This window comes from Mustela lutreola, chromosome 13, assembly GCF_030435805.1.
Source record: "Mustela lutreola isolate mMusLut2 chromosome 13, mMusLut2.pri, whole genome shotgun sequence".
Taxonomy (NCBI): Eukaryota; Metazoa; Chordata; class Mammalia; order Carnivora; family Mustelidae; genus Mustela; species Mustela lutreola.
In genome coordinates, this window is record NC_081302.1 from 3,588,774 (window position 1) to 3,614,171 (window position 25,398).

General features: G+C 43.8%; 1 protein-coding gene across 4 annotated transcripts in view; it reads right to left on the reverse strand.

Moving 5' to 3' along the window:
* The window catches only part of MYO16 (myosin XVI), a 579,863-nt gene that overhangs the window by 255,601 nt on the left and 298,864 nt on the right, over nucleotides 1-25,398 (reverse strand). For all 4 annotated transcript variants that reach the window (XM_059144127.1, XM_059144126.1, XM_059144125.1 and 1 more), the window contains exons 13-15: nucleotides 24,113-24,240; nucleotides 17,991-18,096; nucleotides 10,884-11,001 (exon numbers count right to left, since the gene is read on the reverse strand). In XM_059144127.1, the coding sequence (XP_059000110.1) occupies nucleotides 10,884-11,001; nucleotides 17,991-18,096; nucleotides 24,113-24,240 (352 nt within the window). The remainder of the gene's footprint in view (nucleotides 1-10,883; nucleotides 11,002-17,990; nucleotides 18,097-24,112; nucleotides 24,241-25,398) is intronic.

The window sequence follows — 25,398 nt, forward strand, 5'->3', positions numbered from 1 at the left end:
TATATATATATATGTGTGTGTGTGTGTGTGTGTGTGTGTATTTTGTAATTACAAAATATTCTGCTATAGACCCCAGCAAGTATTACTATTGACCAGATCAGAAGTGTATAGGGCCCCATTATAGAAAAAACAAAAACATAGACAATAGTTTCTCACTGTTGCAAACACTGGAAGCAACCCACTGCAGGAAAGGCACACATGACTTGAATCTATGCAGATGCAATTTAATATAGAGAAGGTATATTGGGAAAATTTTAAGACCTATACTGAAATCATATAAAGGAGCCAAGTTACGGCTTCTAGCCTGATGGTAGATAATGAAACAGATGCTTTGATAATAAGATTTGTATCTCAACTAAGGAATAAGACAGATGATGTGTTTATTTAGTTTTTTAAAGATTTTATTTATTTATTGAAGAGAGAGATAATGAGAGAAAAGGAGAGCATGAGAAGGGGGAGAGGGCTAGAAGGAGAAGCAGACTCTCTGCTAAGCAGGGAGCCCAATGAAGGACTCAAACCTGGGACTCCAGAATCATGACCTGATCCGAAGGCCGTCACTTAACCAACTGAGTCCCCCAGGTGCCTGGTGACATGTGTGTAAAGTGGCACACGCCCAGGATGAATAGTGTTTAGCCATCTTGTGATTTTTGTGAACTCACATATACTGTAGCAGAACACCTAAATTCATTATTTGAGGTTTTCATCTTTTAACATTACAAAAATACAAACGAAAACAACCCGTCAGGAGAATATGCCATTGACCTCTTTTTTCACAGAAGCTGAGCAATGACCAGAGGATAAAGGATGGGAATCACAAGCCTGATTTCGCTTCTGAGATAGGACTAGCAAGACAGAAATTACTGTCCATCAACACTTATGACTAAATGTCTGACAGGCTGAAAATTCTAGTTTTTCTGGAGTGTTTTTTTACTTGTAAAACAGTAAATGATTAAGCGTTCCAATTTCAAATGCAACTGTGAATTATTGTAGTTTCCTACTCTGAAGTAAGGATCTATGGTCAATAAATAAATAATTTTTGATCAAAAGGTGGCAGTTCCTTGGAAGCCAAATGGACAAAACTATACCCTACATTTGAACTAGAAACGTCACCTTGTGTAATGAGTCTGCCAATAATTATTCTAGAGTCCTGCCTCCAAAAGCAAACATGTGAAGTCTCCCAGTGTTGGTTTCATATAGCAAATCTACTGGAAAAAATGGAGCCACTAATATGTGCTTCCCTCTGGTAAAATTCATTAAGTGGTCCATTCAGCCCGTCATAATGATTATCAGTGCCAAAAGAACCCAAAAAACCCAAAACCTCAAAATTAATACTATTAAGAAAAGTCGTCTTACTAAAAACCTTTTAGAAAAGTTGTTGTAAGTGCATAAACAAAGTCTCTTTCAAAATAATTCCTTTAATTAGTTGCCCAAATGTGATGCTAAAATTAGAAGGGGGTATTATAGTTTCTTTCCCATCCCTCCTTGAGTATGAAATCAGGTGAGAATTTCAAGGAGAGGTCTTAATTACTACACTTTCTTTCCTCTCTTTTTTTTCTTTCTTAAGCAAATTATTTGCTGAAAACATTTTCCATAGCATTAATAACATAAACCCTGTTCAAGAGAATGTTTTCTAAAATCCCATTGGAAATAAACTACAAAGGCTGTTCCTACGCATGGTTTTTCAGCCATCAGCCACGGAAGTACTGACAGGGAATGGAGAGCTGAAGTTGTCTTCTGACCATCACGCTCTATATTCGGAGAAAAGGCTGATCCCACGCCCATTTGTCCCAGCCAAAGTCCAAGCTTCCTTTAGAACAGCATTCAAAACTAATCAAATTCCACATCATAGAGTGACTTCAATACCTTTAATCTAAATTCAAAAACAGTGTAATTACTAATCATCCCAGGCAGCTCATCTCACGCAGTGAATAAAATTGCTGTGGGTTAGCGGGATTCTGGTCAGTAGGATTTTGAAAAAAAAAAACAAAAACAAAAACTTAAAGGAGCTTTTAGCTAGAAGAAAACACAAAACAACCAGAAATTTAAATTTCTGTGAGACTCTAATATTCTTCCAAATGGAGAAAATGCCAGCTTTTCTGCTGTGTCTGAAATTACAGTGAAATAAAGAAAGGAAAATGATAGGTATGGAGTTGAGGTTTGACTCATTCATGTAAATGTCCACACAGAAGGAAATGGCTAACTGTTTTTATTGGTTTTTGTTTTTGTTTTGTTTTGTTTTTGACTTCTCAAGACCTCCTGTATGCTTTAAAAGATGTCTTATTTCAGGAATATTCCTGACTAGAAATAGCTCTGTGATCCTCTGTCTTTCTGGAAATCTACATATGAGTGTGCTGCTCAGAAAGTTCTGGCACTGTAAAGACATACATGTTTGCAGATTATATAGGACATAATATGCCGTAAAAGTATTTTACAGACATATTACTTTTTCTTCAATTATAAAAGAAAATGGAAGAAATAAATCTCCTCTCCTTCAAGAAAGACAAATAAATACCTTCATGGCCCTTCCCTTTGCCTTCGAGAAATTTCCAGCACTCACTGCCACTGCCTCACTCTTCTCCTTAGAAATCATGACCAGTTGGGATCTCTTCCCAGAGCCCCATCATGTCTTCAATTAGAAGTTACCCAAAAGCACACCGTTGCTTAATTAATATATCCAAATATTCTCTCTTTCACTCTTACGTAGTTCTTTTGACTTCATTATCCCAGACTAACACAAGGGGCCGTACGAGGGAAGGTGCCTCAAGGAGGATCCCAAGGGTGACTCCGGGTCCTGAATCGGACATTGCCAATCTCCACCTTCCCTAAACTTCGATGTCCCCACACTAATGTGGGGATGGAGAGACAGAAAGGCCCCAGGCTTCCTCTGGCCTCCAAGAGGAAGGGACCACCATTCAATGCACTTGCGTGTACCAGGCCCTGAGCCGGGGGCGTTCGGACGTTGGCCTCCTTTAAATTCTGTTGTCAGCCTTTTCATGTTGACACCCAACTGGCTTATCGCCACTAAAAGATGCTGCTTCTCAAAGGAGGTGAGATGAATTAACGCCCTGTGGAACTTCTAAAAAAAATCTGATCGAGAGGACAAAACTAAGGATGACTGATGATGCTAATAATGGAGATGAAGACGATTATCCAAAAATACCCACAAGCGAAAGCCCTAATAGATTTTCCATCCCATCCATGTGCTGTAACTGTACGCTAAGTTTCCTAAGTAGATAACATAGCCCTGGCATATGCATTGGGAGGCACTTCTGGTTGTTAGGAAATTTCAGTTTCTGCTTAAACAGATGTGGCGTCCCCAGGCACAGGTGAGTCAGAAGCCCAGTACCCTCCCTTTCCACATGCGGGCTCTGCGCCTGCCTCCCTCCGCAGACCTTCTACACACGGCCACTTTACCAATCCCCACGGAACAGAGTGGCACTAAGGATGCATAATATGGTTCTATTCTTGCCATATACAGTCTGTTATCACGAAGAGGAATTGGCTCTAATTAAAAAAAAAAAAAAAAAAAAGCCCAGAGTTCAATATTGATAGCTTTCTAATCTATTTACACTCTCAGTAATTTGTGTTTTTTGTGGACATGAGTGAGTCCCTGATGGCTTTACACAATTTCCTCCCTGACGTGAAGAATGGTGACCTCATCATACTGACGCTTCACATGCATTCCTCAGCCTTATTGGTCCTACAAATACTTAGCAAGGCCTTGCTCTACTCTGCACCGGGCAGACCAGATCCGCACCACCAATGGGCTTATACCCCAATAGGAGACACAGACAGCAACCGACCCAACAAATCATGAAGAGGACACTTCCAGATTTTGACGAGTGCTATAGAAGAAATAAGTAAGGAGACAGATCTAGGGATCCAGGGTCACCTTCGAATGAGTTTGGGGAAGTAAGAGAGGTTTCTCTGAAGAAGTGACCTGCACTGAACCCAGGACAGTGAGAGCTGCCTGCCCATTCCAGGAGAAGAGGTAAGCCTCCTCCAGACAGCAGAGAGCGAAAACCAAGCCTTGGCCTCATGTAAGCAAGGAACTTAAAAAGTCTGGCGAGGCTGGAGAACATGGACCAGGTGGGGTGCGGGGACAGGGGAGGTCGGGGAGGACGCAGGCACAGGGGGCTGTGAGGGCTGCAGTGTGCAAGAACAGGGAACTGGTCCTGGGCTTGACATACTGATGAGGGCGGCGAGGGGCTCTGCGGATTGAGAGGGGGAATGGTTGAGGCATAACCATAGCCTGACAGCAGTGGCTGATTTCCATTTCCACAGAGCTACACAGCATGCTATCTTCTAATTAACATTCATGAAGGTAAATGAGGCAATGACTTAAGAAAAAGAATTAGTCTGAACACCACAAAATGGGTTCGGTTTATCTCTTGGAGCGAAGGGTGTTCCAAACAAGGCTAAATTCATAAAACAGGGGAACACAGGACCTCAGGGGGGCCTTCAAGGCCACAGGAGCCGGAGAAGCAGGGCTTCTCCTCAGTTCACTGGACCAGAGGACATTCTGACTGGTGAGCCAGCCAAGGGCTCCAATGCAGTACAACTGGGCAGTAGTGACGGGTCCAGAGACACAGCCAGGAATCCCAAGGGGGGTGTCAGAAATGGGGTGAATGTCCACAATGTCCCCAATCGCCAAACTGTGGAAGGAGCCGGGATGCCCTTCCACAGATGAATGGATAAGGAGATGTGGTCCATCCGCACAATGGAGGATGCTCAGCCAGCAGAAGGGGGGAATATCCAGCATTTGCATCGACGTGGATGGCCCTGGGGGGGATTATGCTGAGCGAAGCAAGTTAAGAAGAGAAAGACAATTATCATCTGGTTTCTCTCATACGTGGAGCATAAGGCATAGTGTGGAGGACCACAGGGAAGGGAGGGAAGACTGAACGGGAAGAAATCAGAAAGGGAGACAAACCATGAGAGACTCTGGACTCTGGGAACAAAACGGAGGTCACAGAAGGGAGGGGCGGGAGGAGAGGGGACTGGGTGATGTATTACGGAGGACACGTGTGGGCTGAGCACTGGGCGTCACACACAGTCACAACAAAACTTGGGATGCACCCCAAGCTGGCTAATGATCCTTCTAAAAAAGAGAGAAAAGAAAAGAAATGGGGTGAGGCAGGAAGGGGCTGGCATATCCGACTTCTCTTACAGTGACCACCTGAGCCCACAGGCTGCTGAGCCCTGGGAGAGCCCGGACGCAAGCCAACATGCAGTCATGTCGGTTTATGCCGGGATATAAGTGACCAACGACTGTCGGGGAAGACAGTTGGGACTATTGGCAAAATGAGAAGTCAATGTTACAGGGAACTAAAATACGTCAACGTGAAACCAAACAGTACATTGTAAAGAACGTGTTTATATGGACCCTGTAGAAGAAAGCATCAGAAATACATAAAAGCTTATTTCCGAAGAAATCATAATAGGAAAATAATTTGACTTCATGCCCATATAATAAATATTAAAAAATTTAAAAAAAAAAAAAGTCGCCTCAGTCTGCAAAGACTTCAGGACAGCAGCTTCCAAGGTTTGAAGTTTTAGCTCATAGTCCTCAAAACCACAGCTCATTTTGTTATTGTTATGAGCGCACAATCCCACAGTCAAGCTGTTAGGAACACTCCGTCAACATCACAGAAAAGGAGACAACATTATGACCTAACAAAGTATCCCGTGGGGAGCTGGGTTTATCCTGGATCGGGGGAACGTTCTGGTTTTGCATGTCTCGTTGCCACAGGAGGTCTGCACCTCACCGCACCACCTGCAAAGGGCGCCGGCCCAGCCTGCTCGCTGAGCTGAGCACAGGGGTGAGGGGTGGCGTACACACTACGGGTTCACAAACACCGTCGCGGCTCTGCCCGCCCTCCCTGCGGTGAGGGGCGCTACAGCAAGCCCTTCACAGCCTCCACTGTAAGACTTCAAAAGTAGTTTCTCCCCAACGAAGTGAAACAAGGCTGAAAGGAATATGCGAGAGCGTGGTCTGGTGTCGAGTTTTCCTGTTGGGAGAAGAGTCTAAGGGACATCCGCCCGACGTCCACGCACAGATCCAGCCCGGGAGCCCTCCGTGCTGCGCCAAGTGTCCTTGCGGAAGGATGCTCTGTGATGGGGCACCTGGGGTTCCAAACACTGCAGAGGTCTCTACCACATAGATCTGAATACTTAGAGACAACAAAACGGTCCCCTGGGGAAAAGACTGAAAGGACACTGCCTTATCTTATGTCACAACCTTGCACATACTCAGAGCCTTAATACATTAAAGGACCTTCAAAAGACCAGATATGATCTTGATCCCCACCATTAAGTTCATAAGTGCACCTAAGCCCTGAAAAAGCCTCTACACTCTTAGATGAAAAGTACAAGTCCTTAGGGATTCAAGTCTGCAAGTTACCTCAGAGTCCCGAGCGACAGGTACTGGCTGAATGCAAGCTCATCACTGTCGGCAGAGGTTTCCTACTACTTGCACACTACAGACTCACCTATGGGGTTATGGTAAGAGGTTCTAGACGTCGGTCTGTCCTGAGGGTGCTGGCACGGGCACCGGGGAACTCAGAACAATGACATTGTTAAATAAATAATCAGATGGGGGAAGTGTTGGGCTGAAAGCCAGACGAGAATGTTCTTTATTAATTAAATTTTCTTCAAAATAAACAGTCCCCACTTTTCTATAGCCGTTATTTCATAAAACTGAGCCTCATATTTTCTATCATAATTCATGGCTGCATCCCTGATTAGGGAGCTGGCATTAAGTTATAACCGTAGGAGCAACAGTATCTATAAAGAGAACATGCCTCTCTCAACCTTAAAATTAGTAAGAGAATACTCTGTCCAAGACACCCATCGCCACTATTTTAGAAAAGTGGATAATTTAAGGGAAACTCTAGAGCACCACAAAGTACAAAATCAACCTGTAACCTACATTCACTTGACCTAGTTTGAGGTGTAAAAATCTTACTCAAGTTTGGTTTATTATTTTAGGGAACACTTAAAATTCAGAAGCCTCTTCCAGGGGACCCATTTGGATAACTCAGCTCTCCTGAAAAATTGTGTGTAAAAGTAGTTTAAATGATTATCTCTTTTGTTTTTCCTTCACAAAAGGAGCCTGGAGATCAGCAGAGATCATCAAAGGTATCCACCGGCCTGAGCCTCCTCTAGTGTTCGGTGCCTCTTTTTGGGGGGTAACGAAGAAGTTCCAAACTGAAAATTAGTTTGAGAGGTCAAGATAATGCAACAGATCCCCCTTATTCTCTGTGGCGTCCCACATTGTGTCCCACAAATGACATGCCTAAGTGCCAACCTGAGGGCCCAGGGACGTGACGTGACGGAGCAGGGAAGCAGCAGATGTACTCATGGTAGGATGAGGCCACGCCGTAGGGCAAGAGCTTCTAGATCGGCACAGTCCCCCCCCCCAACCCCCCAAATCCTACTTCACTCATTCACCCAGTCCGCCTGCTCTCTGTGGTTTCCCCTTTCCATTTTACAAATTGACCTTAGTCCATGTGGTTTGATCAAGGTCATGGGTGCATGGGTTGGGCCTTGGACCCAGGACTTCTGGAGTCTGAGCTCTGTGCAGAATCTGAGGCTCCTCTATAGTCCTGCATACTTCTTGCCCTCTGCTCGAGCGACTCCCACAGGCTCAACTGGCCCTTTACTCACTTACTCACTTGACACTGAACGTTGACTCTACCCGACCTTGTGCAAGACCCTCATCTGCCCTTTGGTGATGAAGAGATGCAGACAGACAAATGGACGCAGACAGGCGAGGTCCAGCTCCCTGACTATCTGGCAAGCCTTTAAGGGCAGGACCCGGTCCAATGCACGGTTGAGCCAACGCTTCACACAACAGGATGCGCGTGTAAGTGGCCGGTGAAACACAAAATGGGCTTTTTAAGAAAAGAAGTAGTCGTGCTGGAGCTGGACAGGTCCTATGTGACCGGTGTTTGTCAGGAGGGAGACACGGGCACAGACCCCGTGACAAGTGAGGCTGAGACCTGAGCATTACAGCTACCAGCCCATGAGCCCCAAATTTGGCAGCACCCATTGGAGGCTGCAAGAGGCCAGGAGGATGGTCCCATTGGGACATCCAGGACAGTGCCGTCCTGCTGATCCAGACTTCTGCTCCAAGCCAGCGAGCTTATAGCGCTTTGTCAGAGTGGGTCTCGCATGCTCCTACACTCTACAGAATTTCCATGTGGGGTCTTTCTTCTAGGGGACAATCCGTGCCATCCAGTCCCTCTGCTGGGCATAGGAACTCTGGTCACATTACCAGGAGCTTCCTGGGTGGACTTGGGGAACTTAGGGCCTTCCCCGCTTCTCCAGAACGATGCCGCAGAAGTCCTGTGGAGGCTGTTACGGGCGTGTGAGGGGTCTGCGCCTTGGCCGCGCTGGGGTGGCCGGGGCCTGGGGAGAGGGCACGGTGGGGGCCTCCCCAGGAAGTTGCTGGGAAGGTCTCAAGATCAGGGAGGACAGTTTCTCTCTGGGACATCTGAGCAGAGCTCACGTACAGATCTTCGTTCTCAAGCCCTTTCCACGTGGTCGCGAATATGTGAAGGCACATGCCATGTGTCCCTCGACACTCTGCTTTTCCGTGTCCTGCATTCCGTGTCCTTGCAGGTGCATCCAGAGCAGGCTCCCGCTCTGTGCACTTTCTCTGCACACAGGCTCACCCATCCCCTTCCCCAGGGAAAGCAGAGCCCCTTGGGACCCTTCAGCCTTCCCCGCTCCCAGCAAGGGAGTCTCAACCAGCACTGGCCGGCTTGGTAATATGGGTTTTGCTCTTCACGTTTTTTTTTTTTTGGGGGGGAGGGGGTGTTGCGCAGAACCACCACAAAATCACTGCCAGATTTTTAAAAGAATGTAGCAGGAGGACGCCAAACCAGCAAGCCTGGGCGCTAGGAATGGAATCAAGGGCGCTAACCCGAGAGGACGAGCCGGAGAACCCTGTGGGCGGCCCCGCCGGCTGAGACGCCCCAGGAGTAGGAGGAGCGGCTCGCCACCATATGCTCCGGCTTTTCCGCCAACTTGCCAACCATGACTTTCGAGAACAACTTGCTAAATTCTGTCCGGAAGGAAAGTCCACAAAGTCAGTAATGGGCAATCCTGCAGAAGCCCGTGATCATGTCTTCATCTTGGAAAAGGGAACACGGAATTCCCAGTGCATGAAGTCACACGAGCGGAGTCTGGACAGGGTTCTTCCCTGAGCCATGTGTGCAAAGCATGGGGGCGGGATCTGCGTGGGCTGGCCGGTGCCCCGCAGCCCCGGTGGCCCCACAAGGCACCGGGAGTCCTGGGGAAGAGAGTCCCACTCCGCAGGGCTGCATCTCCAACAAGCTCCTCAGAGTGCAACGAGCACTCGTCTCAGAGTCACGCACAGGAGCGGCGGCCTTGGGGCTCCTTTGGCCTTGAGGCTCTGTACACAACTCCCCCAAAGCGCAAAGGGAAGCTGGAGAGGTCTGTTGGAGCTGGAGAGGTCAGGCTGTGGCGCTCTGGCGGCGGGTGTGTCTGTGTGTGTGTGTGTGACATTCCCAGGGCAGGTTAGAAAACCGAGACCCGGAAACCAGAGTCGGAGGCTCAAGACCGCTGCGCTCTGGGTCTCCCTGACAGCGTGAGTCTCCCCGCCTGGCCTGCAGTCGCGATCTTTAAAACACGACTCTCCTGTTGCAGAATTCAAGCTGCTTCCCCAAGGTCGACAGTTGTCTCCTCTGACTCCTTTCCTGCGTTTCCTTACCCAGTTTCACCTCGTAATAGAGGATTTTGACAAACACTTACTGCAGAATACAGGATTTTTGTTTCTAAATCACGGTCAGAGCTAACTTCTGTTTGGCGAAGAGCACTCGAAAACCCCAACTAAGATTAATCTCTTTCTACAATCACTGCACTGAGGCATTGTTTGTGTGCTGACAGCTGTTACTACAGTTTCTACAACACTCGATCCTTCCAAGCGCAGGAGGCACCCACCTACAATGCGGTCCGGATGATTCATTTGCATGGATAATCTGCTTTGATTAGAAAGATGTAAAATCCCAAGTGAATTCTAAATTATCTGAGTTTTAATTTAAAAAAAATTAAAGACGTATTTCCTTAGTTTAGAGAGAGAAAGGGAGAAAGGGAGGGAGAGAGCATGAGCGGGGGGAGAGGCAGAGGGAGAGGCAGAGGAAGGAATCTCCAGCAACCCCCCAGAGAGCAGAGCCTGAAGCGGGGCTTGAGCTCATGATTCTTGAGATCGCGACCTGAGCCGGAATCGAGAGTCGGAGGCTCAACCAACTGAGCCGCCCAGGAACCCTTAAATTAGTTGAATTTTAAATAAGCGCTTTTCATAAAGTGCACATTAACTACTTAACAACAAAAAAGTTGGCTTTAGTTGGGTGGTTATGTGTTGCTTTGATTTGTTCTAATTCCATCATTTTTATTTTATTTTTTTAATTCAATCATTTTAAAAACATAGCTTCAGCTCTATTTAAAATAAATTTCAATGTCTGTTGCATGAAGGCACTAAGTACTCAAGTTCTCATTTAACTGAGTATGTGAGTCATTTCTTCGTTCAATAACTAGGATTCATTACAGCTATGTTTGGTTTGGTTCCATATCATATAGTTTATACAATAATCATCTTGAAAAGTTTCACCCCACATTTCTGAGTACTTTTCAATTCACAATAATTTTAGAAGCCCTGAACTGGCATCTCAGGGGTGAGCACATCCGATCTCTCTGTCTCTTTCTCTCTCTCTCTCTCTCTCTCTCTCACACACACACACACACACACACACACACACAGGAGCGCAGACCCATGGTCACTGTTGGCTCCGTGTTTGGGGTTCTTCTGCCCTCTCCTGGTAGCTCTTGAGATCTGCCTTTGTTCATTTTATACTTACCTCCAGTTAAGTGTTTCTTCCTCTCGCAGAACTGTAGTTCGAAATACTTTATGAAGCAACTGGACAGGTCATTAAGCGTTGTCTTGGCATGTCCAAAGGCCTCCAAGATGCACATGACCTGTAGCAAGATGGAAACATTCACTGAGCTCCTCAGTTTTAAAAACAAAACCAGGGAATAATAGCAAAGATACAGAACTATCCCCTTAGGTAGGAGGGTCCCTGTTGCTTGTATTGAATTTGTACACTCGCTCTTTCTTCAACGGCAAACTACGAGCAGCCTCTGCCTCAAACATTATAAGATAATGACACACAGAGGGCTTCACTTGGCTTTGCTATCTCTTTACACAAACATAAACAACTCAACACATGTTATTTAGGCTTTCAAACTTAATAGGACAGAAGAAATGCTTTTGTGGTTTTGGAGGGAAGGAATTGGATTTCATAGAGGCAACAGTGAGAATTTCTTTTGAAACAAACAAATGAACTTAAACATTTGCTTCTAACCTTCTTTTGAACGGGGGACAGACACACACACTTTCAACCCCGATGTTCTCTCCCACAGAAACAGGACTGAGAGTTCCAGATGAGGCTGTTTTACTTGGTGTGTCTCATCACCAGTGTTCTCTTCCAGAGGTGGGGAACTAGGGCTTTAAAACGTCGTTAACGAAGATCTTCATATCAACCCTGGCATCTGAAATTCTTTCCTGACATGTTTCCTTAAACACTGACTATAGAGAAAACACCATTTCTTATCACAATCGATCCTGTCTGTGATGATGATGATGATGACCAAGCAACTCTTCGGAAAGTATGAAAACCTGGAAGGTTCAAAGGTATTTTTCGGTCTTTTTCAAGTCACCGCAGTGAAATGCAGTTCCTGCATCCGCCACAAGGGAGAGGACACTAACCCATCACCTTACTGATACAATGGGTTCTTTTTAATTTCCGGTAAGAGTAGATTTTGAGAATTTTATTCTAAGTTAAAAGAAGTGTGTAAACCTGGTGATTCACAGACCTGTACCCCTGGGGATAAAAATATATGTTTATAAAAAATTAAAAATTAAAAAAAAAAGACTTTGCTGCTTTTTTTTAACCTTCTGGATACTTATCTATGAAAGCATTTGGTTCACCTAGAAGTATTTTGTATCCTGAAAGATGACAAAATAGTATTTCGATTCTAAGCACAATCCCAAGTGCTAAAGCTTGTGGTATTTGCAAAATATACCAAAAGACTGGTTTTTGAACTTTTGAAATTTTGGAGGAGACATGTTGGATTTTTACAGAAATCCCAGAATTTAGATCTCTTTGTAATAGCCTACTTTTAAAGATCATAACAGTGAAGTGATAATAGTGATAGCAGAAACATATACTGAAAAATAATATGAAATAGTATTTTTAAAGGTCTTGATTTTTGCTTCTTCTCCAATACTTCAAAATTACATAAGTATATTGTGGAATTAACAGTGTAAGTAAATCACACTTTCAACATGTATATTACATTTAATAATCATTTAAAAATTCATAACAAGGATTAGGATGGATTTTTTAAAATATTCTGGCTTCTAGCTATTTTGGTGCTATATCTGAAAATAAGCTGGCTTGTTATTATAGAAAAGAGACATAAAAGATAATGAATAACATGCCCAAACAGGAAATATAGCGTAATATATACCCTATATTTAGAGTATATAGGGTCAAAACGTGTGCTGTGGAGGGAGAAGCAGCTGCCCCCACATTCCAGCTGTGCTAATAACAAATTAACAAATGTGCTAGTAACAAACCTGACACTAAGCCCGGTTCATGAGTCCCCGAACCACCTTCTCTTTTAGGTTAACACAGGAATAGCTCCTTCCTCAGTGTCAGCTGCGGGAAGCTCTCAGCCTGGTGCACAGCCCATGATAAGCATCCAACAAATAACAAGGATTCATTGTATTTTTGATAAGAATAGTAGCAAAATGTATTTTGTGTCAAGCATCACTCTAAAGTTTTCATATATATATATATATATATATATATATAAAACACATAATATAAATGAAGTTGCATATTAAATTATGTATACTCTACACATGTAGACATATATGGGTAAGTACATTTATACATAGATTTGTTTTATTTCTTTTGTTATATTAAGTACCTATTTCTTAATTACATATTTCTTTTCTTTCTAGTGTCTCCATTCTGTAGAAAAGGGAACTGAGAGATTATGGAAGTCCCCCAAGGTTCAGAGCTTGCTAATAGTGGAGCTGGGGTTTGAACCCAGGCCATCTCTCTGCGAAATAGGGCGTGTTTCCTTTCTGTGTCGCGGGCGGTGACTGCTAGAACCACAGTAAGGACATAGAGGGCTTCCAGCTGTAGGAAGCTAAACCCATTGAGCAAAATGCAAGAGCTCATAGGGCAGTCTTCCACTGGGCTCTGTTGCAGGGTTGAAGAATTCAAGCTTCAGGTCCGGGTTACACCGAAGTAACGTTTTTCACCTTTAATTATCTGCTCAACCAATAGGTGGCGCTAAACAAATGTGTTAAGAGAAATACGGGGGGGGGTGCGGGGGGGGGCGGGGAAGAAGATGCAAAACCGGTATTGGTCCATTGCCCACCTTAACTTCTAAAGAAAATAATGAGAACGTTGTACAAGAGCAAAACTTTAAACAAAAATGTAGCAAAGGGAAGTAAGTAAATATTTCTTAAGTATTCAACTTTTATTGGTAAGTTTTTTTTTTCTATTTGCAACTGTATGATTTTTTTCCTCTAAAATTTTCATAGCTGTGCCTCTAAAAGCTATGCACTCCTATTTTGGTGGTGGTTAATGTACGGTATTTTCTAAGAGCAAAAATCTGTGGCTTCCTCAATAAAAAACCGTGCCTTAACCAAGCGGACCCTATCATTCCACTCTGTAAAAGCAGTTACTCAATAAATGTTTAGTTAAACAATTTAAATGGATCTGAATGGTGCTGAAAGCTGAAAGTCATCTGGGCCGGAATGAGTGAAAAGTCCCAGTTGTCTCTTCCCACAACACCTGGTTTTTATGTCCCAATAAACTTATCGCCATGGAAAGTCCCCAGCTTCTCCACCTTGAAATTCAAATTTGGGGATTGAAAACAACAGCCTTCTTCACTGATCTGTTTGGAAACTGTACAGAGGAGCAAAAGCCGTCTCCAGGGTGATGGAGTTCAAACACACTCAACTTGGAAGCCCACTGCAAGGGCCGATTGCAAACGTCTGTAGACTTTTAGGGCAAGACAACTGAAGTACAAGATCAAGATTCAGGGACATGACAGCCGAGTGTCTCTTGATAACACGTGTGTGGCCTGCATGAAAGTACCACAGGTCATGTCTGGGGCTCAGAGCCTGGATCCCTCTGACTGTCCAGACCCCACCCAGATCTGGCTCTTCCCCGCCGCCCTCGTGGAGAGTGCTGCTTATGGTTCAGCAGGGATTAGCAATGGCCAACTTTACCCCAAACACCTTCACTTTGTTCTCGTGCTCCCCATGCTCCAGGTAATAATCTTTAATTAAGTCATTGGAGGGAACCACAAGGAAAATTCTCTCTACTCCTCAACGTGCATGATTGTCTGCTGACGGCCACACCACGACACCCTTCTCTCTTCTTCAGAAACTGCTGATCAGAATAACCTCCAATGACTGCTTTTCTCTTGCAGTATCCTAAGACCCAGGGCAAAACTGCGTGGGCTAGACAGCCAGCATCCCCAGTGGAAATGTCCTGTGCATGTCTATCACTCATGTGGCCCCACGGGGAAGCATCGCATACCGTGGCTGCTGGCGTGGAGTCTCAGCGATGTTGCACCATTGGGTCTGGCTGAATGGCTTTCCTGGTCAGCTCACCCACTTCTCTCCTTTTGGGGGTCACCTGACAAAGCTTCCCCCGTCCCTGGGCATTGAACTTCACCATCAAGGATACTCTTATGCACTCATCTCCTTAATTAGACTTTTCTTTCGTGCAGGAAGTACAGGTGCATCTCCAGAATGTGCAGAATTTCACTAAACCCCTATGATGTTACCAAGATCTCCAGGCAATTCAGAAGTTTAGCCAACATTCGTATTTAATTCCCACACATATACTTGGGCATTGCCCTTGGATGAACTGGGTAATTTTCAGGAACACTTTGGACACCAAATGATACTCATGTGGATTGTAAATGAGAGAAAAACAGATAAAAAAAAAAAAAAAGAAAGAAAAAGCATAACTGATGTGAATTGAAGCCATAGTCAACCCTGGGCAATATTATTTCACAAGACCAGAAAATCACTTATTGTATGAATTATGAATAAAACAAACATAAGAATTGGAAATAGTTGTACTTGAAATTTGCATGGATATAATAGTATTGATTCCCAGGTGCTAACTGATTTGGAAGAGTTCCAACTGTCTAAAGAAATGCCACTTAGTCTGTGCTCACTTAAGCTGAACTGCAAAGCCATTTTACATAAAGCCATCTAGAATGCGGCTTAGAAATTACACAGCCTGCTCTTTCACAAAGGATGATGTTAATAAATGACTGCTTTAGTCTATAATTTACATTGGAGCCTACGGTTCCTTGTCAGTGTGATTAGGCCAAGAGATCCCATCATTCTATTAGTTAACCTGAGTCTATTTTATAGCCATGTTGTTCTATAAATTCCCTGATTCTTATGTGTCAGTAGTCAGTAGCTGACAATATCTGAACAAACATAATTTATGTTATTCCACCCAACTCGATGGAAATTGTTAAATTATTTTAAGCTGTGTGGTGGTAGAATCATGCGATTCTCAGTATATAGTTTGAACTTAGTAAATGGTTATGAATTAGTCATTAATGATCACATTTGTCACCCGAGATATGCTGCAGAACTGATTTATGGAACATTCTTCACAAAGAGAAGAATCTCCAGCATCAGGCGTAAGTTTGGGAATCTAGAAGAGCAGATTAAAATTTTTAAGGACTTCTTTTTCAAAAGTAGAAAATATGAGGACATTACATTGATCTGTCGATTAAATAGAAGTCCCTCTCATTCCTAAATGAGGAATCACACACTAAAATGTCCGGAAGCATCCCTTGTGAACATCACCGTGGCAGAAATAACTCTGGCTTGCAGCTGCGGTCCAAAGGGCAGGGACAGAAAACCAAACACAAATAGCACAATTCTCTCAGGGTGATGGGTTTCTAGATCCTCAGCGTCTGAACGTTCAGGGAGCACCATTTGAGGGAATAATCTGAGCTAACAGCAACTGTTTCTACTCCAATGTCATCAGACACTTTCAAGTATCAAGTTGGTGAATGAAATGCAGGTGTCTTTCTGCAGATGTGTGTGCAGCAAGCTTTATGTAGGAGAGATTCTAGGGGGGCAAGGTGTGCACCTGCCCAGCCTCCCAGTGACACGCACACCGAGAGAGAGGGGCCGGTGCAATACGGCCGATGGTGTGTAACCTCACACGCACACAGCGGCATTTACAGGGTCCTGGTGTATCCACATTAAATTCATTTGATATTATTAAGGGAAATTGATTAATGTAACTCTGAATAAGTAACTGTACCTTAGGTGTGCCAGAAATACTTACTCCTGCTCTCATTCATATGCTATATGCTACATAGAAACTGAGCCCCTACTATGCGGCGAGCATCTCTGAATTCAAGGGAAATGCACACAGCAGCCTCTTGGGTTGCTGGAAAAATGCAGGAGAAATGTGGGAGTCTGTGCATTCCACTCTGGTCATGTCTTAGGGGCACACTATGGGATGTCCAGGAAGGCTGTTGGGCAGGTGTCTACACGGTAAGAAGCTGATCAGGGGCTTAGGACAGGGTGTCAACACACAGAAGGGACCAAGTCCTGGGACCACTGAGCACACGGGAGGGCAGACTGTAGGACCCCACAGCCCCTCAAGTAATGGGGGACATGTAAGAGAATAATCATCACAGGTTATACTAGAGTTATTTCCTAGAAAACGATGAAACTGGAGGTTTAGCCCTGCAGGTGGAGACTCCCGGAGCAGCACACTTTTGAGTTCTGATCATTTTCCTGATCGGTTATTGGTTGTCTCTGTGCTCGTACTCCCTAGGGTTCCCACTCCCGCGCACGCGCATGGCAGGATCCTTCGAGCAGCTCCCGCGCCCCTTCCGCCAGTCTGCGGCTAACGGAACTGACCGGAACCGCGTGAGAACAAGAGCCAAGCGCATGCAGGTGTGTCCTTGGGTAAAATCTCTGATTTTCTCTGACCTTTACCAGAGCTGCTCAGAGGCCTCTCTGGTTCCTCCTTGAATCTCGCTAATACTTTACTGGGTGAAGGAGGTCGATGAGAGGTCTTCATATAAAAGCAGGTGTTACCCAATATAACGAAATCAGTTCTAAGTGGGGTGATGGGAGTCAAAAGGCACAAAGTCCCAGTTACAAGACAGGAAAGTCCTGCAGACCTCACGCACACGTGACGACCACGGAGAGCAGCACCGCTCCCAATGTTTGAAAGCTGCTGAGCTAGCAAAACTTGAACGTTCTCAACACACACACGCACGCACACACACACACACACACACACACACAAGAATTTAATGATGTGTAGTGATGTATGCTAATTAAACTTACTGTGGTGATCATTTTGCAATCCACACACACAACCAATCACTGTGTTGCACACCTAAGACTAACACAACATTGTATGTCTAAAAAATCAATATTGGGGGTGAAGGTGTATTACCTGCCCATTAGTGTTAACATTTCCCGTTATCAATTCTTTTATATACGCTGACACTTTATTATCAGCTTTCTGTGATTCCCCCCCAAAGGGTGCTTATCAGGCCACACCCCTCAGAGATAGTGACCACCAAAGTGGCCCTTTCCAGGCAAGCAACAACAAGCTCTAAGTCTATTACATGTTTTCAATCCAACTGTTCTGAGCAAATATAGGAAGAGTATGTTCAAATATTTGAAAACACGTACAAGAACATGAACCCTCACTTGAGCAGCATTAATTTGCCCCAATCTTCTTTTTTCCTTTCTTTCTGCAAACTTGGGCCAATTTATGGCCAAATCATGGTCTTATCATGATGTTCCCATTTATTGGGAAACTGCAGATTTTTTGGCTCAACGTATTCTCCAACCCAAACAAGAAACTTACATGTTTAAATTTGGAGTCCAACATGGGCCTGCGGGAGCCAGATCTGCAGGTGAGGTGTCTCATTATTTGTTTGCTGGCTTCAGACTTGCCGGATCCTCTTTCTCCACTAAAAGAAACCAGAGAGAGAAAACCCAAGTTTACTGTTTTAGAGAATGTAGTAAAAGATCCAATGGGCAGAGAGGATCCTCAGATACAAAGATGGTGAGGGAATGACTGGCCCTTTGATGCGTGTATGGTATCATCTAACTCTTCCCTTTGATTTGTTCATCCAAAATAGTTAGTACACACGAGCTACGTCACATGCCCTGTGGTGTTCTAGATGCTGGGACGCTATATGAATTTAACCCCAACATCTTTAGATGCTGGAGCCTCATATCAGTGGGAGGCAAGTCTGCCATCCAATGTCTCACAGGGTAGAACCACATGTGTAGGTGAATTACAGCAGACAGAGGTCAAGCTGAAAAGAAAGACAATGACGACTTGTCCTCAGCTTTGTAAATGAAGGTAAGTGAGGTGGCCCCAGGGGATGGTCTCTACAGTGGGGATGCATGTCCTAGAGCTCCACCACATGACCTTGCTGAATCTTTCTGAGCCTTCCAGGAAAGACATTCCATCTTCCTCTGGAGACCCATGGGATCTTTCTACACTTCCCTTGTCTTCTCTCCAAAATGAACACAAAGCAAGCAGCTCCTGAAACTAAGTTGTTAAGATGGTCAGATGTGACCAGGCGAGTAAGGTGGATCCTCAGATGGCCAGCTGCCCCTTGAGGCTGCTGTCAGCCTGACGTTCTGCATGTCCAGAACAAACGGACCCTTGCCAAACTTGTTATTAATAAGATAATACTTTTCCTATTTCTCAGGCATGCTTCATAACTCATCAAATTCCTTTTTTAAAAGATTTTAATTTATTTATTTGAGAGAGAGAGAGAATGTGTGTGCGTGTGCAAGCAGGGGCAAGGCAGAGGGAGAGAGAGAATCTCAAGCAGGCTCCTTGCCAAGTGTGGAGCCTGATCTAGAGATCAACCATAGGAGCTGGAGACCGTGACCTAAGCCAAAACCAAGAGTCAGATGCTTAACCCACCGAGGCACCCAGGCCCCCATAACTCATCTAATTTCTATAAATGAACTATATTACATTTCTGACATCAGGCAATAGAAGATTAACATAAAAATTCAATATAGTAGTTATTGATTTAAAATGAGTACTTACTGTTTCCAGATAGAATGCTCATGAAAACCGTCTTTATTCAGGAAAAGAGTCTTTATTCAACTGAAAGCTTAAAAATTAAAAATCTGTATAAAGCTCTTTACTAGTGCTGACATCTCAAGCTTCTCCCTGCATCTTTCGTACTAATGAATTTGCTTAAAGGATGTTTTTTGGAAAAGAAGAAGCTGAAATTTACTTCTTTTATTCTAGCCTTCCCTTGTTAACAAACACTTCTATTCCCCTCATCCACGCTGACCATACATAGTTAAATGACGTTTTGGAACAACCACCTCGGGGCACAGGTGCCAGAGACCTGCACAGGAGAAGGAGCTCCTTTTCTGGGTTCAAAGACATTTGCTTTTAACCTTCTCATTTCAGAGATGAAACAATTTACCTCTTTCATGATGGAAATTTAACTTCTACATTTGTATTCACTGTTATAAATATTCTCTTACTTAGCAAAATAATTGGCTGTTTCACAAACCTTGTTGTTGTAGAGATTCTGTTCCCAGGGAACAACGTTCCCACAGGTGAAGAAGGAGTAGTGTGGCCAGAAGTGGAAGAAACCAGGGAAGATTTCCGCATGAGGTGGGGGGTAGACTGATTCTCAGAGAAGAGGTAGTGTGGAAGGCAGCCATTACTCAACCAGAAATTCTCAACCGGTACTATCCAAGCATGTATTGTGCAACCCGAAACAGCGAGTGAGTCTACAAGGTGGACAAGGCCAGCAGTCTGCAGACATGAAGACCGCAGACACCTATGAGGGAATGTGGCTGAGCTGCCTCCCCTTCCCCCACAACTGGGCTTACTCTATCACAACAAGTAGGAGTAGAGAAAATGATCATCAGTTCTCTCAGCTGGCTAAAATCCCATAGATTTTAACCATCTCATAAAATCCCCAAAATGGCCATATTCCATTTAAACTGAGTAAAATACAAGGAAATAAAAGAAAAAAATAATATGGGATAGGATAGGGTTGACCCTATAGATGATTAAATTAAAGCTAAAAGTCCTACACTTACGTGTTCAAGAAACATTCCTTGATCTGCAAATCCAGTCTGTGATTCCATTAGAATTGCTAGAGATTGTGGGTGGTGCCAATCAGGGGTCCATAAGAATTTTAAAGCTTACTTGAATAGCCTTGTTTGCTAAATCTGCACATGATAGAGGCAGAACCTGTACCGTGTATTTCACAAGTCACTTGTATGTTCAGCATATAACATTAATTTAGATTTGCTCCACATACTCTTTGGATAATGGATTTTTGTCACATGTGCTCTGACAATTAATTAAAACCATCCATCAGGGCCTTCAGAAAATTAAAGATAAGATAGATGATGGTGAACACCAAACTCTCAGTTATAACCCAGGATCAAGATCTGAACATTATGAAAAACTATTCCTCAAGATGAAGCCGAGTGTGCTAGTTGGTACCTACAATTATCAACAAATTGATTGAAAAATCAAACTGAATTTTTGAAAATAAGACTTAAAAAGCCTCACCCTAGTCCTAGGTTATAGGATGGCTATTCCAGGAATATTTGTGTTTTGAACCCCAAATCTGAAATTATCCTTTGTAAATGCTTTTTGTAAGATGTCATAGACTCTCTTGGGCCAGCTGGGTGGCTCAGCCAGTTAAGCATCCAGCTCTCGGTTTTGGCTCAGGTTATGATCTCAGGGTGGTGAGATGGAGCCTCACGTAGGTCTCTGCGCTCCCTGAGGCGTCTGCTCAAGAAAGACTGTCTTTCCCTCTCCCCAAGATTCTCCCTCCCACTCTCTCTCTCAAACAAATGAATCTTTTAAAAACACAATAGACTCTCAAAAATGATCTTTAAATCATGTATTTAGATGACTTCTAAATTTACTAATTTTAATGAATTAGTATAATAAGTGCAGAAAGACTTTATCTTAGGCAAGACAATCAAGGAGATAGAGAAGCCACATAAAAACATCAATCCTGAAAGAAGACAGAGAATGACTAAAATAGCAAGTCCTTGTGATCACAGATTGGCTCTTCATTTCTTGAAACCTGAACGAAGAAATCTTTTTTTTTTTTTTAAGAGACACTGGTTGATACATAGCATTATTAGCCTTTAAAAATGTCCCAAAGAAATAATGCTTCTGTAGAATATTAACAGGTCCTACTGGAAAAACAATTCCATGAGCAAATTCATGTAGAAAGCACTGGGTTAGAGATCAACAGCTTTATTTACTGAAAGCACTTGCTAGATACTGTGAAATCTCTAACAGGCAGATTCCCAAAGGATACAATTCATTGGCAACTCAGAACTTCGCTATGGACCAATGTCTTTCAAAAGAATTCAGTGGATCACTTAGAATTTAGGAAAATCCACGGATATGTGGCCCTCATTTTAGGGAAGCATGGGGTGGGCGGGCTGCTGGAAACCTTGTGGGTGTGACTGCAGGGGTCTGGCCATGCACTAGTGGGTAAGCTTCAATCAGGCCCAGAAGCCAGCGATGGGGCTCCAATCCCACATACGGCATCCACTATGCCCTACACTAATGAATCACCATTCACCAGTTTACACTATTGGGCTCACATCCCAGATTCACTATTTACTAATGGGACACCCTAGACTAATGAGTTACTCCTCCTAATACACAGTCACCTGACAGTTAAGATCATGATATTAATAATAATTCATATCTTGGTTCTGCACAGCAAAGGAAACAGTCAACAAAACAAAGAGGCAACCGATGGAATGGGAGAAGATATCGTAAATGACACTACAAAGGGCTGACATCCAGGATTTATAAAGAACTCCTTAAACTCAACACACACAAAACAGATAATCATGTCAAAAAGTGCGCAGAAGACATGAACAGATACTTCTACAAAGAAGACATACAGATCACTAACAGACACATGAAAAAATGTTCATCATCACTAGCCATCAGGGAGATTCAAATCAAAACCACATTGAGATACCACCTTACACCAGTTACAATGGCCAAAATTAAGAAGACAGTAAATAACACGTGTTGGAGAGGAATTGGAGAAAGGGGAACCCTCTTACACTGTTGGTGGGAATGCAAGTTGGTGCAGCTACTTTGGAAAACAGTGTGGAGATTCCTTAAGAAATTAAAAATAGAGATAGCCTATGACCCTGCAATTGCACTACTGGGTATTTACCCCAAAGATACAGATGTAGTGAAAAGAAGGGCCATCTGTACCCCAGTGTTCATAGCAGCAATGGCCGTGTCACCAAACTGTGGAAAGAACCAAGATGCCCTTCAACAGATGAATGGATAAGGAAGATGTGGTCCATATACACTATGGAGTATTATGCCTCCATCAGAAAGGATGAATATCCAACTTTTGTAGCAACTTGGACGGGACTGGAAGAGATCATGCTGAGTGAAATAAGTCAAGCAGAGAGAGTCAGTTATCATATGGTTTCACTTATTTGTAGAGCATAAGGAATAACACAGAGGATATTGAGAGATGGAGAGGAGAAGTGAGTTGGGGGAAATCGGATGGGGAGATGAACCATGAGAGACTGTGGACTCTGAGAAACTAACTGAGGGTTTTGGAAGGGGACGTGGGGGATTGGGTGAGCCTGGTGGTGGGTACTAAGGAGGGCACGTATTGCATGGAGCACTGGGTGTGGTGCATAATCAATGAATTTTGGAACACACACACACACACACACACACACATAATACGTATCTTGGAAGACTGCTAAAGCAATGGATAAGGGAATACATGGAAAGCTCCTTGTGAAGGGTCTGGCACTTACTAAGTTCTCAATAAACATCAGTTATTAATGACTACACTAGTATATATATACACCCCACAATCTCACAATTTTTAAAAAATGTTCCCCTTTTTGGTCAAAGTTAGACTAGACAATCAGACAGATAAGCAGATGAGAACACAGTTGCTTGATTCAAGAATGGTTGGGGCCACCATGCCCCCAGGGCCTCTCCTGTGGGGCTGGGGAGACTTCAGAACAAGGGTGAACACAACCATTTGTGTGTTATTTTGAAAACGAGAGCACGGGGTGTTTGCAAGCCATCCATCTGACCCTCTCTGGAACTTCTGATCACACTAGTAACTTAAAAGTGTATAAATAAGTGCTAACTTAAGTATTTAAATGTCTTTGGGTTCTATCCAGGTGTCCACATTTCCTCTTTCTCATCTCACTCTGATGAGTTGGGCAAAGGTTCACTGATGCATTCAGCCACCAGCTGACACTACTTATTGTAACTTGGGCAAAACCTGAGGATTTACAGAAGCCCCCTCTGGTACAGGCTGCTCCTAATATGAAATGTAATTCTCAATGCAAGTCTTATTTTAATACCTAAATAGTACTTTAATCCTTTATCAATACATAATCTCACGTCACCTCCATGTCCTGCGCTTCTTGTGTGTGTGTATTTTCGCTTCTATGTAAATCATCATCCTGGGCATCTTGCTATTTAGGAGCTAATGTTTCCATGATATTTCAGTATGAAATACTTCCAGTGTATACTTGGTAAAAGATGAGTGTAGGTAAATAGCGAGAAGCGGATGAGAAAACCCACAATTGCAGGGAAATCATCTATATTTTGGTCCGCACCACATCGTGGCGGCTGATCGCGGATGCCTTTCTTTCCCCATGATTCCTGAGGTTTGAAAGCCAAACCACTCTGGTCCCAAGTAGTAAATCTTCAAAATGAATTGAGTTTCAGGTTAAGTGTGTTGATATTGATTCCACCACACTTGGGGCTATTTCTAAGAACAGAGATGTTTCTCCTCGGTAACGAGTCAAATTACTTATTGGAAAGACACGTGGGACCACCAGGTGCTGAGGAAGTCAATGAACGTGAACCAAAGGAAAGGAGGAGAAACTCACAGCCAAGCCCCCAGCGCATCAGTGCAACATGGGAGGGAGGGCGAGGGGCGGGCTCACCTGAGAATGAAGCACTGGGGCCGCTGCTCCTGGAAAAGCTGGTGAAAGGCTCTCTCGGCGCAGGAGAAGATGTGAGGCGGCAAGGAGGAGCAGGGCTGCCCGGTGCTGCTGAGGTAGAGCTGAGACACCTGCCGGGCAGAGTGGGAGACAGACGTCATGAGAAGGTGGGGGCTTCTCCACCTCAGGACACAGCTGACTCACTCCCAAGATTCAAACGCCAGGGAAGCTCTAGATCTGAAACTCGTCTATAACTACAAAAGTTTGGGAAATTATGCCCTTTTCAGCAAGTTTTAAGCATTCACAAAGATAAAAGAGAGGTGGGTGTCTGATCTTTCATGACTTGGTTCGCAGGCTTGAAATTCTTCTGCTGTCCTTAAGCAGACCAGCTCACACACATCCAGTTCGATGGAACCTGTGAAGTAAGCTGAACCTGCGGGGAAGGGCATCACACTCAACGTCTCTCGGCAACATTTCATCTCAGTAACGTGAGCTAGAAGGGTAGAAAGCACTTGCCACTGAAACATGGAAGAACTTATAAACTTCTCAGAAAAACAAAAAATTTCAGGGACATAGTGACTTATGAGGATTGTCATGGTGCCAGTATGTTTAGTCCTTTTGAGTACCAGTAAATTCTGTTATTTTAGAAGAAACACAGAATGATACGGAGGTGTCTGAGTCATGAAGAAGTATCAGACAAACTTAATTTTTCTTTTACATAAAAGTAACTGGCCTGTCGCTTCAAGGCTGTTGAGAGTGGGAATCTCATCAGATGATGGAGGGAAGTGTCCAGACAAGGTCAAAGTCTGCTCACCCTGTCAAGGCGACCTGGGTCTTTGGCTCTGTGGGCATTACCGGGGCAACAGGAAAGACCTGAACGGGATGTCTGGACCAGATGATCAGAGTGCATCAGGAGGAATTTCCTGATTCCAGGAGTGGTACAGAGGTTTCACAGGGAATGAATGCCTTTGTTTGCAGGAAATGCACAACGCACGTATTCAAGGTTGATGGGACAGCGTGCCAGCAAATCATTTGAAAATGGTTGGAAAAGAAGTTGTTTGTGCTATTTATCTGCAAATTGTTCATATGTTTGAAGTCATTTAAAATCATCGGGGAAATATTTTTTTAATAGAATAAATGACCTACAGCTATAAAAAATGATTAGGTGAATCTCACAAACATAATATTGGGTGGCATCTGTTGGGACATGAGAGAACATTCTATAAGATTAAGTACAAAACCAGGTAAAACGAAGCTACACCGTAGAAGTCAGCTTGGTGGTATCTTGG